This window comes from Pan troglodytes, chromosome 2, assembly GCF_028858775.2.
Source record: "Pan troglodytes isolate AG18354 chromosome 2, NHGRI_mPanTro3-v2.0_pri, whole genome shotgun sequence".
NCBI lineage: Eukaryota > Metazoa > Chordata > Mammalia > Primates > Hominidae > Pan > Pan troglodytes.
In genome coordinates, this window is record NC_086015.1 from 58858700 (window position 1) to 58872295 (window position 13596).

A 13596-nucleotide genomic window follows, 5' to 3' on the forward strand; every position below is an offset into this window, starting at 1 on the left:
ATTCTTGGTACAGACAGCTATAATCAGAAGGACAAGGTTTATAAACAGTGAGTTGTCTTACGTGGGACAAGTCTGAAAGTACCTTAGCTTATCAGTAATCCTTATTTTCTACCAAAGGCGATCTACCAATCTTTAATCAAAGACTCAGTCCATGTCAGATGCTTAGAGCGACATTGATCTGAGCATGGGAAATCCACAAAAAATGGTAGGTGTGTGGTTACACCGTGGAGGTCACCCACCCAACATGAGCCTCAGTCAGTAGGTGTTCCCTGTCCTCCTCACACCTCTGGTTGGGGGAAGGGCTACCTTGGCTTAAAAATGGAAAAAATGAAGTGGGGTGAGAATGACATCTGCCCAACTTGCTATTTGGAGAGTGTTGTACCAAGTTGTGTAACCTCTGGTATTGCATTCATCATTGCAGAAGGGACGCATTCCACTCCTACAGGTGAGGCAAAGGAGCCCATCGCTCTTAAGACTAACTTGAGTCAGCTGGGTATGGAGTGGAGGCCCCACCTGCCAGTTCTCACTGGTAACCTTGGACCCAGGATATGGACCCAGGATACATCGTCCTGAGCCTCGGTTTTTCTTGTTTTAATGGGGTACAGACACGTCCCTTATGGGATTTTCCTGAGAGTACAGGAGCAGCACCTGCTCAGGGCCCATCCACGCCACATGCTCAATGAGGGGTAGTGTTGGCCATGGCAGGGACAGTAATATTATTAATAATGCTAGCAGCATTATACCTTGTTTAATACAGACACATTTAATAAAGTTAAAGCAGAAATGGTTTCTTTAAAAAATAGGCAAAAAGAACTTGGTGTTTATTAAGTTGAAAACCAAAAATTGATTTTACAGTTCCTTACATCTCAGTGCTTTCTAGTTTCAGACTTAATTCTTAGTGTCTTAGAAATCCAGTGTCTTCTTTCAAAAATTCTCATTTATTTAAATATGTGACTGTTTTCTATTTAAATCAAGCACAGTTATAAAATATGGCTCTTTTAAGGTGCTAAAACAATACAAACTGTACTTACAACATTGCTGCAATGAAATTGCCTTTTCTTTTGAATGTTAAGGAAACATCTGAGTAAAAACAATGAAATTTTTAAAGTTGTTTTCATCTCAGTTGTTCTTACATCCCCGAAGATATAAAAACACCCTTCTTCCTTCTACACAGAAGGGAAGGTAGAGGATCGAGGAAAGTTATTTCACAAAGCCCTCTGAATTGGGATACCATGATATTAATGTCAGTATCACCAATATTTAGCCTGGGTGGTCTTGAAGGGGACATCACAGGACACTCAATGTTCTGTTTCCTTGCTTATAGATAGAATTCTGTAGGTCATTTTTATTGACACAAAGTTGATCTTGAACTCAATGAGTTGGGTTTTCATTTTGGGGTCTCTTCCGTATTTCTTGGTAGATTTAGAACACCTGTATCCATCACTTGACACACTGGATGTTTCCTGAAATCAACAATGTATGAATCTACACTTTATGGCCAAGGCCTTGGAAGAGGCCAGCTAAAGAACAAGTTAAAGGACAACTGCCAGTATCTTAAAGAGATAAAGAATTAAGCAACCCAGGAAATAAACATATTTTATTTTCTAATTGCATTAGAGAAAGATGACACAAGAACACCATTTTAACACTGAGGTAAATCAGATTCAATACAATTTAGTTACTAATTTGAAAACCAAATCTATGTAAAATATAATAAATGAAGTCTATATCAAATCAATGTGAAATCATCATCAGTGATTTTAATCTGACTTTATTAGTTCTCATAGGAAGGGATTTCCTGTGTGGAAGATACACTAGATTAATATGATGAGTTACTCAAGAGAAAACACACATACCATATGTGCATATGCATAGCTTTTCTTTACTTTTGGCAACATTTTTTTGATACAATACAAATCGAATTTTCTGACAAAATTTGTCTATCTGTATTGTTTGTGCACATTAAAACTAAAAAATTAATTATTTTAATGAAGCAACTGCCTTTTGGTTTTTCTTAGTAAATTGAGCCACATATTTAATGGTCTGGTCATGTTCAGCTGCCTGATGCTTTTTCCAGTCATGTTACTCACTGATCACATCCCCAATTAATGGATATACATCCATTACAAACCCAAATGTAGCCCACTTCCATGAGAACTGAAGGAATGGCTCTGGATGCGCTGCCAGACATCTCATGCCAAAGGATTCAACTGAAATGACCCTCTGGGGTAAACTGGAGCAGTTGTGCAATCCTGTACATCAGTGCTACCAAGAAGTTCAAAAACAAAATGTTAGATGTTTATCCCTTCAAATTAACTAGAAGGATTTTGGAAAACCCAACCAAGTTTCATGAAGTAGAAAATGTCAAGCAAAGACTAATGCCGTGGTATGGATTTTCTTTTTCCAGAAATGACTCACAAAATTGAACCACTTGCTGAATCATGAGCCCTGTGTGCTTGGATGGGACCCATCCATATTTGCCCAGGCCTGGAACACATTAGATGATTTACAGGCTGGGTACTTCTGAAGCATCTGTCCCTTCTTCCCAGACTCCCTTCCTCTATAACAACTTCCTTCCCAGTGTGCATCCTTCCTAATCTCCTTTAATATTTATGATCATAATTAATTATAATTAACCACTCCCCACCCCCACCAACTGCTTTCATATTATTTAACTGTTAAGACCAAGATATTTGATCATGGGATAAAGGAAACATGTCTTCCTATTTTATTTATGCAATTCAGGAGATAGATGAAGTTCAAATCTTTGGATTTCAAAGAAGCATAAGAATTTCTCTGGCCTAGTCTGGAATGGTCTTTATGAGATTAATTGCACTTGTCAGATGTCCCAGGCACTGTGCTGGGCACTTTATGTCTATAATTCATTTAATGCCTCCAAGAACTCTAAGGACTTTTCCTATTTGAAGGATGATTTGCTTGATTGCAACCTCCTTTGCTACACTTCAAACTCCTGAGGGCCAAACATGGCATTTGTCTTTGCACCCCAAAACAAGAGTCTGAGGGTGGAGTGGTTACTACACAGGCTCTGGCATCAGGCAGACCAAGACTCAGATCTCTACTCTGCTGTTTTCTGTACCTGAAGCAAGGTACTTTGCCTTTTTAACTCCTTCACTTGTGAAATATGCGTAGGCACTTGCAAGGTCTTTGTCAGGGTTCAATTTAAGGCTACGTAGATGCAAAACATTCACAGCAATGTTTGGTAACAAGTACAAATGATATTTGGCAATGGATATGGAAAGGTAGGCGTGTGGATGGATAGACAGAAGGAAGGATGGAAAGATAGATCAATAAAAATGACTCAGCAAGTTTGAGTAACCTTCTCCAGCATGTTAATGCAGGTCTGTTTGCTTCCGTTTGCTTGTTACTTTTTGTCTTCTCCGTGCTGCTAAGCACATTGCAGTGTTCAACTAAGCTGTGTTTTTTTTAAGTCCTTTTCTTTTATCACTGTGACATCAGCTGGACGTTGTGCACCAGCTTCTCAGCACTTCCTTACAGTCTCAGTCCAACCACACTGATACAGGCAAAATACACAAAGATATTCAGTGAAGGAGCCGTGAGCAAGGACAGACTGTATAATGTGAAAGAGGGAGCACTAGCCCCAGAGTCTTGCCTGAATTCTGGTACTAATTTTCTCTGCCTTCTTTACTCCCTGGGCCTCATTTGTGAAATAAATTAAAGGATAGTGTTGGAATAAATTCATTTAAGGACCATTTGCTGGGCATGTCTTGTGTACCAGGCTCTGTGCTAAATGCCATGGATGAAAAGAGGAATCTTTCCCAGCTTCTGCCCTTGGAGTTCACAGGCTTTACACAATTCCCAGCATTTCTTCCAGCCACAGTGTTCAGTGACTTTGCTTCATTAACAGTTTGCACAAATTTTGGTCCTAGATGGTATCTTTGGTTGTAGAATAAATATGATTATCTTTGTAGTGAAGTTTGAGAACATCTGGTTCTCATTTCCACTTAGTTAGGGAAGGTTTTATGGAGGAAGCAGCATTTCAGGGGGTCTTTAAACAAGGAGAAGGTTTTGTCCCAGGGCCCCAAAGCTCTGACAGTTGCCTGTGTTTTCAGGGCATCTATTTGGAGGTGTCTAAACCACGTTTGTGAAAATATGAACATTTGGCCACCATGGGGGGTCAATTATGTATCATGGCTCATCATAAATATTGACCAAAATCCAATGCCTCATGATAATTTTCATTGTCATTAGTCCTGGGCATTCTTGAAATAAGCAGGTTATACCCAAATAAACCAACAAAGCGCTTTCCAAGACAGCTTTCAGATATGTTAATCAGTGATATTCTCATGACCATGGCTTTATTTATATATGTTCATGGTCAAAGGCAGTATCCTCCCTCTATCTAGAAGTTTACTCATAAAACATATTCCTTTCTTAATAACATATCCTAGAATCACTGGAACAAAAGGACAGAATATCAAAATGTTCCCGAATAATAACAATTTTATTAGAAGAGGACTGTTTTTAGATTCTCATATAGATGTTCCAAGATTGTCCAGCATTATATTCACAAAGTTGTCTTCAGTTTGTTGAGAAGAGAAAGAGAACAAACAAATTCAACAATTTAGCTCATACAAGATGCAGTTAAAGTTCAAAGAGGGAAATCTGTTTACTTTTGTATTTAAACAAGTTAAAATGCAGTGAAATCTCATGGAAGAATATGGAATCTCCAGATGTCAAATGCAAGTAATAATGATTCAGTAAGAAGAGGGAAAATGTTTGGCTAAAAGCAAAATATCTTTTTTGTAGCATTCTCAAGATTTAGTGATTACACTTTACCAAGACAATCAAGTGAAAAGCAAGAGGACATGTTACTTGAAAGGTTTACTTATTTCTTATTCTTGTTTCTTATTCTAATTGTAAAGTCTCTCAATTAAAACTGCTCACAATCAGCAAACCTTAAGATTATCACTAAAAGTAGTGGAAATCTAAAGAATATAAGAGCAAAATCCACAGCCAGAGTCAGATGATGTTAACATTAGCCAAGTAGGCAGAATCAATACTGTGGTCCCTTTCCAGGCATGAGATGCAATAGGATCTCTTTGCCCCACGTTTCAGTGGATTTTCACCTGTGTTCTTCCTCCAAAGGGTGTCTGTATCTCTACTGGGGGTGTGTCTCCAGAGAAAACATCCTCCTGAACATGCCTAGCACAGTCTTACTAGATTCTTTCCCTGACATGTCTGCCCAGTGTTGAGGATAAGAGATGTTGTGATGATGGAAGGGGGTGGGAGATTTGGGGGTGGTGCAAGTAGTTGGCCATTGAAAGGTTAGGTACAGAGGACTTTTTTGGCTGGTGGAGGAGGGAAGGGTGCAGAGACTTTGTTTGGGGAAGGTATCTAAATTGCCATATAGTCTGCTTACATCCCCTTTTCCAGATGTACGTCTCCCTGCTGTTCTCCCTGGTGCCCTCACAAACTAATTGTACAGAGAGCTGTTCTGATGGCTTTCTGTTGTCTTCCTCTCTCCTTGCCATGGAGTGTGCAAACTGCAGGACATGGGTGACATTTCTTCCCAGCCTCACCCCGTTAACCCTATTATGTGCTACCCAGAGAATGGCCCTTAAGAATTCCCAAGTCATTGATAAACTTAAGCTCATGGGGAGAGGTGAAAGTGCCAAGGAGTTGGTGTCCCTTTTGTTCAAGCTGCATTTGAGAAAGTGGGTGTGAAAGAACCTCTCCTTTGCTAAGCTCCCCTGTCACATTCTCAGATTCTGCATATCTTTTCTTCTTCTTCTTTTTTTTTTTTTTTTTTTTGAGATGGAGTTTTGCTCTGTCACCCAGGCTGGAGTGCAGTGGCGAGATCTCAGGTCACTGCAACCTCTGCCTCCCAGGTTCAAGCAATTCTCTGCCTCAGCCTCCTGAGTAGCTGGGATTACAGGCATCCATCACCACGCCTGGCTAATTTTTTGTATTTTTAGTAGAGACGGGATTTCACCATCTTGGCCAGGCTGATCTTGAACTCCTGACCTCATGATCCACCTGCCTTGGCCTCCCAAAGTGCTGGGATTACAGGTGTGAGCCACCACGCCCAGCCCAGATTCTGGTTATCTTAAAGAATCAATGGTTCTCTTTTCATAATGTCTCGTCTGATTTATAGATGTGCACAGCTGTGTTTTTCCACCTCTTAGTACTACTCCTTTTCTGTCAAGGCAAATGTTATTATCAGACCTAATTGTTGATAACAGCCGGTCTTTGCTTCAGTTGGGTAGGTAACTAAACGACATCAGCTGGCATTTAAATACTTTTTTCTTTTTTTTTTTTGAGATGGAGTCTTACTCTGCAGTCCAGGCTGTTGCACAATGGCACGATATCGGTTTGCTGCAACCGTCACCTCCTGGGCTCAAGCAATTCTCCTGCCTCAGCCTCCCAAGTAGAGTAGCTGGGATTACAGGAGTGCCCCCACCACGCCCAGCTAATTTTTGTATTTTTAGTGCAGACGGGTTTTCGCCACGTTGGCCAAGCTGGTCTCAAACTCCCAACCTCAGGTGATCCGCCCTCCCAAAGTGCTGGGATTTGGCCACTTGGCCTCCCAAAGTGCTGGGATTACAGGCGCGAGTCACCGCACCTGGCCCCTAAATATATTTTTGTTTGTAAGGCCCATACTCTGGAAATGGCTTTTTGTTGTCCAGGTCCTCGTGCCTGCAATTTACCCTAATGGCCACTAGATGGTGGCAGTGTCTTTTCATAGAGTGCAGGTTGAAGTTCCTCGCAGGTGTTGAGAGGAAGCTAGCAGAAACACCGCTGCGTATTCACAAGTTATACACACACATATAAAATATTTATGTATTATAGTATTATATATTTATATTATTTACTAACATAGTCAATATGTTGATCAATGTTAATAATAAAGCAACACAAATGTAAGAGGAGCAAAATATAGAAGAAATATGATATTTGATGAGAGTTAGTGGATTAGCTTTTGTTCTTGACTTGGAGCCAGTCCTGTATCTGAGCTGAGTCCACCATTTGTGCACAACCTTCCCTTTAAGCCCAAGCCTCTAGGGCTGAGCAGATCTGGCAGGCGGCTCCGCTGAAAACCACCTGGCAGTCCTCAAATGGGCTGCCAAGAGTGCTGTCCTTGGCTTGCTCAGATGCCTTCCAGGTCCAGCTTGCCTCCTTTCTCTGCAGCTTGGCATTCACCCCCAGGGGCTTCCAGCTGCAGGAGAGACAGAGGCTTCTGCCACCAGTCCTGGCAAGCTTCCTCTGAATAGAGTTATGAAGAAGGCAACCCAAACAGATGTCCTTCAAAGGTGGAGGCTGCCCAGACAGCAAGCACATAGCCACAACTGCTCCCCACCATGGGCAACCACTGGGGAAGCAGCCAAATTTCTACTCATTGTGAAGGCTTGACATAAAATTCTAGTGACAATAGTCTTTTATACCATCATAAAGAGTAGTCATTACCATCAGTATTTGGGTACTTTGCAGGTACCTAAATTTCTTCTCTTGTGGGAAAGATATGCAACCATCCATCTTGGGAATGTTGGTACCCTTTTGCCTTTGGCCTTTTTGGCCTCAGAAATTTCTCCTTTGTGTGGATTGTACATGGCACTTGGGACCACCTCAGTGGGTATCTAGAGCTGCCTAGGTCATTTATGGCCCAAATTGGTACGTCTAAGAGTTACAAATCCATTTCGTGCTCATTGAAGCTAAAAGAGAAAACTTATTGGCTCAGGGAACCCCATAATGGAAAAGGGGCATTGGTGGAATTGATCTTGGGAATGAAGGCATTCAGGGACAGGTACCCTCCCGCCCTTTCCCTCTTTTTTTTCCTCCCTCCCTCTTTATCTCTCTCTTCTCCATCATACACACAGCGCACACACACACACACACACACGTCTCTCCTCCTCTCTGTTGAGTTTATTTTATTCGGTCTCATCGCCTCTCCGTGGCAAGGGGACACGGCTGTCAAGCTGACGTTCTTATAGCCATTCACAAAGGAGAATAGGGAGTCTTTCCCATTTGCTCCTGGGAAAAAGAAAAAACATCTCAGGTAGCCTAGCCTGAACTACATGCCTAGTTAATAAACTTACCAGTGCAGCTCGCGCTGAGTGTGTGTGTGCACACTTCTGTGTGTGAAGTGCTCTGGTTAACACAGCCTGGGTTGGCTGTCCATCCCCACACTCAGGATGGGAGAGCTTGACTGCTAAGAAACCTTGTGGTTAGACGGGGTGAAGAGGACTTTCCTAAAGGAAGTGGGTGATACCTGCAGAAGAAGGAAAAGAAAGGGGCCAGGCAGTTTACAAGATGTCTACCCCTGCATTGTTCCATTTACCAATATCCTTAAGTATAAAGCAATGGAATGAAATCACTCTGCGGCAGACTACTTTCTCCTGCGTTTGTTAGACTGGCTTTCAGGAAGCATTCTGAATCTGTCATATAAACCCTGACAGATATTGATAAACACCAGGCATTTTCACTTTAGTTCATGCTAGACTTGGAAAAGAGAGCCTCTCTGCTCACCGAATGAGAGCCAGCATGCCATTCCCAGCTAGTTCTTCCTCTGCCATGTTAGCTTTTCTTTCTCCCTTAGCAGACTTGAGGCTCCTTGGGGATAAGACCCATGCCTTATTCCTAGTTGTTTCCCAGCACATGGCATGGAAGCTGGCACATAGCTGATGCTCGAGGAGTGTTTATTAAGGAAATCAATGAGTAGGTGACTAGGCCAGCAGCAAAATGGATGGGTCACAAGTCCTGTGTTGTTATACTCTCTGGGGTCATGCCCTAGGTCTAGCCATGTTGCCAACTGGTGCCATCAGTGGGAAACTAATCAAGTATTAAGGAGTAGGCCTGGCATGGCCACGTGGACCTTGCACATGAGTTCAAATGCATATTCATATGAGCCTACATGCATGATTAACTTGGGAAGCTGACAGGAAGCAGTCAATCTGTTGAGCAAGTTTGTGTTTTATAAACCAGATGTTCAGTATTATTATTCATCATTTCCTTTGATACCCAAACGGTCCCCATTATGTAGCATGGGAAATGAAGGATATGGAATAATATACACTTATTATACAACAGAGCACCACAACCACAGGTTTCAGAGGCCTGCTTAAAGCCTGGGCAAGTGTAATTGCATAGCAGTTCATTTTAAGATTCCCACTTGGACTTAAGTTAATGGGATTTTGCCCAGATGGACCATGGTGACCCCCATCTCCTGCTCCTACCCCTTGGAAAATGAATGTTGACTCTACGTCTGCATTTTTCTTGGAAGCCACATGTATGAATCATAAGCAGCGCCCTTGCCTCAGTAGCAGCTACAGGTTGGGGGGCCACAGAAAAGCAGGGACCCCCCTAGCAACGTGTTGGGGGACAGAGGGTTTCTGGCCATAGTTGGCTGCATAACTTCTGCTTGGTGGTCTGGGGAAAAAAAAACAAAACTTGCCATTGACTGCTATTTCCTATGGCAAGAGTATAGAATGCCTTTCAATCATAAAGTGCTTACAGTGCAAATGAACTTGCAAATTGATGTGTTTCTCCATGAAACGTTTAAGATTCACAGAGTCCAGACCTGTGGGGACTGGGAATGATGGAGCTGGTGGGTGCAGAAGAGAGTCTTAATTTTCTGCAAATGGTATTTCTGTGTTCCTGCCAGTCTTTGTTGCCATAATGATGAACTGGTATACATAGGAAAGCCTACGGGTTAGGGTTCTGGCCAAGCCAGTTCAAACTGGGGCCAGAACTGCCCCTAGGAGAGGTCCATGAGATCATTGGCCCACATGTGAACTGTTGCCAGACTGAACTGAATGCATTTCCTTTGTTTACCTGGGGCTGGTTACAAATGAATGGTTTCAGTACAAATGCAATATTATGGGTTTCTTTTTTAAAGTAATGATGCAGTAATTACATTTGGAATTAGCTCCTGAGTGAAGTTGATACTATATTCTGGCTTAATATTTTGAAGTTAGTTTCTCATAATCTTGTCTTTGTGCCAGGACAATTACTAGTAATTTATAACTGATTTTTACTGGTTGCAGGAAAAAGGCTTCATTTCTCATTATTGTCAATGGTATGTTTTTATTTCATCCATGTTACATGTTGGCACTGCTTGAAATTTGATTTGAGTTGCAAAGTGGAAGTTGTGCGGAGTTATGGATCAGCTCAAATCAGTTTTCTTTATAGCATTAACGATTAATCAAGGAGTCAGAATATGGGAAGACTTCTAATTCTAAGAGAACTATTTACCATGGGCTGGTTCTGCCTTTGAAAATGGCCTTGCAGGTTTCCAGTGGTAGCCACAGTATGCTTTGAGTATTTTAAGCAAGATGTTAGAACCATGTTTCCAAAAACTGTTACAGACTGTATATACTGGTTGACTTGGTTCATGGCAACACTAACTGTCAGCATCATCTCATAGTTAATATTTTTTCTTTATTATATTGATGAATTAAAGTTGTTTACATATTCTTTCACCCAAATTAGGATGCCCAAAATAATCACTTATATGATTACCATGTATATTATTAGTCATGGTTCTCTAGAGATAGCCTATAGAGCTAGAGATAGGCTATACAGATAGGGTGGGGAGGAATTCAGTTTAAGGAATTGGGTTACACAATTGTGGGGCTGGCAAGTCTGAAATCTGCAAGGCAGGCAGTCTGACATGCTGGAAATTGCAGCAAGAGTTGATGTTGCAGTCTTGAGTTTGAAGACAGTCTACAGGCAGAATTCCTTCTTTTGAGGGGGGCCTTGTCTTTTCTCTTAAGGCCTTCAATGGATTGGATGAGACCCACCCACATTATGGAGAATAATCTGCTTTACTACTGATTAAATCTGCTTTACTACTGATTAAAATGTTAGTCACATCTAAAAAACACCTTCCCAGCAACATCTAGACTGGCAGTTGCTCAAACAACTGAGCATGATGGCCTAGCCAAGTTGACACATAAAATTAAGCATGTCACCATGAGTTCCCAGTCCTAGACAGACCAGGAGATTCTTGCTTCATTTTACTTGTCACGGAGGGATATAGGACTATCTTGATATCCATGTAAAACTTATAAAAGCACGGCCCCCTCCACCCCTGTTGGGAGTTTTTTTTCCAACACCTGCCAGCTTCTCTTTAGCTGTCATGATTATTGATGGAAATGAAATGGAAAGGATTGCCCTATACGAATGCTTCTTGCATTTTAATATACATACGAATCATTAAAATAATTATTCACATTCAGAGTGTTTGGAATGGGGCCTGAGACTAACAAGCACTTAGGTGCTACAGGTGCTGCTGTTCTGGGTACTACATTGTAAGTAGTGACACCCCACAGCTCTAATAATCTATTAGAAGAACAAGGCAAAAGAAAGACTAAGTTTAATGACCTTTACTCAAGAGACCAGCCAGTCAATGGGGGCTTCAAACGCTTAGATTTTAGGATCTTCTCTTTATAATGCCTCTTTCCAAGTAGATTGAGGGAGCAATGCCTGATTATTCTGTGGAACTAAAGCTATGGAAGAGAAGTGTCCAAATATCAGAAAACACGCTAGGTTGAAGATAGTGGATTCTAGTTCACAGATTGCTGCACTTGGGGCTTGAACAGGCTACGAAGCCAGAAGGACTTGCCTGGTCAATTTTGGTGCCTGTCAGCAGTGCCTCCAGCCTTAATCTCATTTTGGACTCTGCTGCTTACTAGCTGTGTGACCTCGAAGGCAGAGAAAAGAAGCTGGCATCCTTTGAGCACTTCCATATGCCAGGTACCATGCTGGGCAGTTTTCTGTTTTGTCTTCATGGCAACAGTGCTGGGGAATAGTGGGCATTATTTCATATGAGCATGTGGAGACTTCACTAGTGCAGTTAGGAAAGATTCAGAGCTGAGATTTAGAACCAGATTTGTCTTGGGCCAAAGCCTACCATGTTCCAAGACTCTGTTTCCCTATTTGTTTGGGACAGAGTAGGGGTTCCTGCCTGTCTCCCAACACTGTGTAAAAAGCAGGTGCAATGGTGTGTCTCCATGTGTCTGTAACCCAATTGAGAGGTTTACAGACGTGAATCACATGCTGTATTTCAAGGGCCATTCTTTTTTTTTTTTTTTCTTTTTCTTTTTTTGTTTTGGGAGAGAGCCTTGCTCTGTCACCCAGCCTGGAGTGCAGTGGCACTATCTCGGCTCACTGCAAGCTCCGTTTCCCGGGTTCACACCATTCTCCTGCCTCAGCCTCCCGAGTAGCTGAGACTACAGGCACCTGCCACCACACCTGGCTAATTTTTTGTATTTTTAGTAGAGACGGGGTTTCACCATGTTAGCCAGGATGGTCTCAGTCTCCTGACCTCATGATCTGCCTGCCTTGGCCTCCCAAAGTGCTGGGATTACAGATGTGAGCCACCACGCCTGTCCTCAAGGGCCATTCTTATAAGAGAAATGATTACCTTCTTCATCATGATTTTAGAAGTCAGATAATAAAGTTATTATTTAATTTTGTTTTTGTTTTATTTGTTTTCCGTCTGGGACTGGCATTCAGAGACCCAGAGAGGTAAAACAGCCTTGACTGGCTACCTTGGGGAAAATAAATGCATCCAGATTCTGTTGTTTTTAGCAGGGGCAACTCACCAGACCCTTTATGTGCATGCTTTCTGATCCTCAATATTTAGATTACGGAGAAGCACTCTTAAGAAACATAAGTGTCTGGGAGGCAAAATAGTAAAATAAACCTGTGCTAATAAAATAAAATGAATCAGGAAGATCCAAACAAGGTTCTGTTTGAACCAAAGTGGCTGAAAGCAGAGAACAGATCTGCTAGAGTGACTAACGACAAATGATTTGTTTCCCCAGCTGGGGGCTGGGACTGTCCTCTGCAAATCCAGGACACACATTGTGCTCCCCGCTCCACTAAAGGCTTGAGTGGGCACTGTTCCATCTCAACAGCCCCTGGTTTGGAAAGGACATGATTGTCAAGGGGGTGGCCTCCAGAACTGTGGTTTCCAGACCGTTCCCCGGTAACTGGCTTTTCTCTTCCATCCAGCTGACTGATGATCAGGGCCCCGTCCTGATGACCACTGTAGCCATGCCTGTGTTTAGTAAGCAGAACGAAACCGTGAGTACAGTCGCTGAGCTTCCTGCTTGATGCTAGGAGGGTGGTTTTCTCAGACCCCCTCTGACTCCAGCTCTGGTGACTTTTGATTTTTAAGCATAGGATGTATGTCATTTTTCCTTATTGTTTGATCTTGCTGTTAGAATCACCAAATCAAAAACAGATGAGAGGAACCCAGGCTGGCATCATTTTAGAGTTGGCAACACCTTTCCAAAGTTTAAGTATTAGAGGACCAGAGGAGGAAAAGCCCCAGAGACCATCCATGATTATGGTGCACTGACCACTCTCCTTTATAGTTACCAGCCTTTTATTAGTTTCCTAGGGCTGTTAGGAATGAAGTGCCACAAACTGTGTGGCTTAAAAAAATAGAAATTTCTTCTCTCACAGTTCTAGAGCCTGGAAGTCTGAAATCAAGATGTCAGCAGGGCCATGCTCCCTCTGAAGGTTCTAGGGAAGAATTTCTCCTTGCCTCTTTCAGCTTCTCGGGGCCCCCGGCATTCCTTGGCTTGTGGCAGTGTCACTCCAATCTCT

At 42.2% G+C, this 13596-nt stretch overlaps 1 protein-coding gene across 3 annotated transcripts in view; it reads left to right on the forward strand.

The window, feature by feature from the left end:
- The window catches only part of CACNA2D3 (calcium voltage-gated channel auxiliary subunit alpha2delta 3), a 943155-nt gene that overhangs the window by 694170 nt on the left and 235389 nt on the right, over nt 1-13596 (forward strand). For all 3 annotated transcript variants that reach the window (XR_008546971.2, XM_016941319.3, XM_016941320.4), the window contains one exon: nt 12997-13068. Coding sequence is in view for 2 of the 3 variants with exons in the window: in XM_016941319.3 (XP_016796808.3) it covers nt 12997-13068 (72 nt within the window). In the remaining variant the exon portion in view is untranslated. The remainder of the gene's footprint in view (nt 1-12996; nt 13069-13596) is intronic.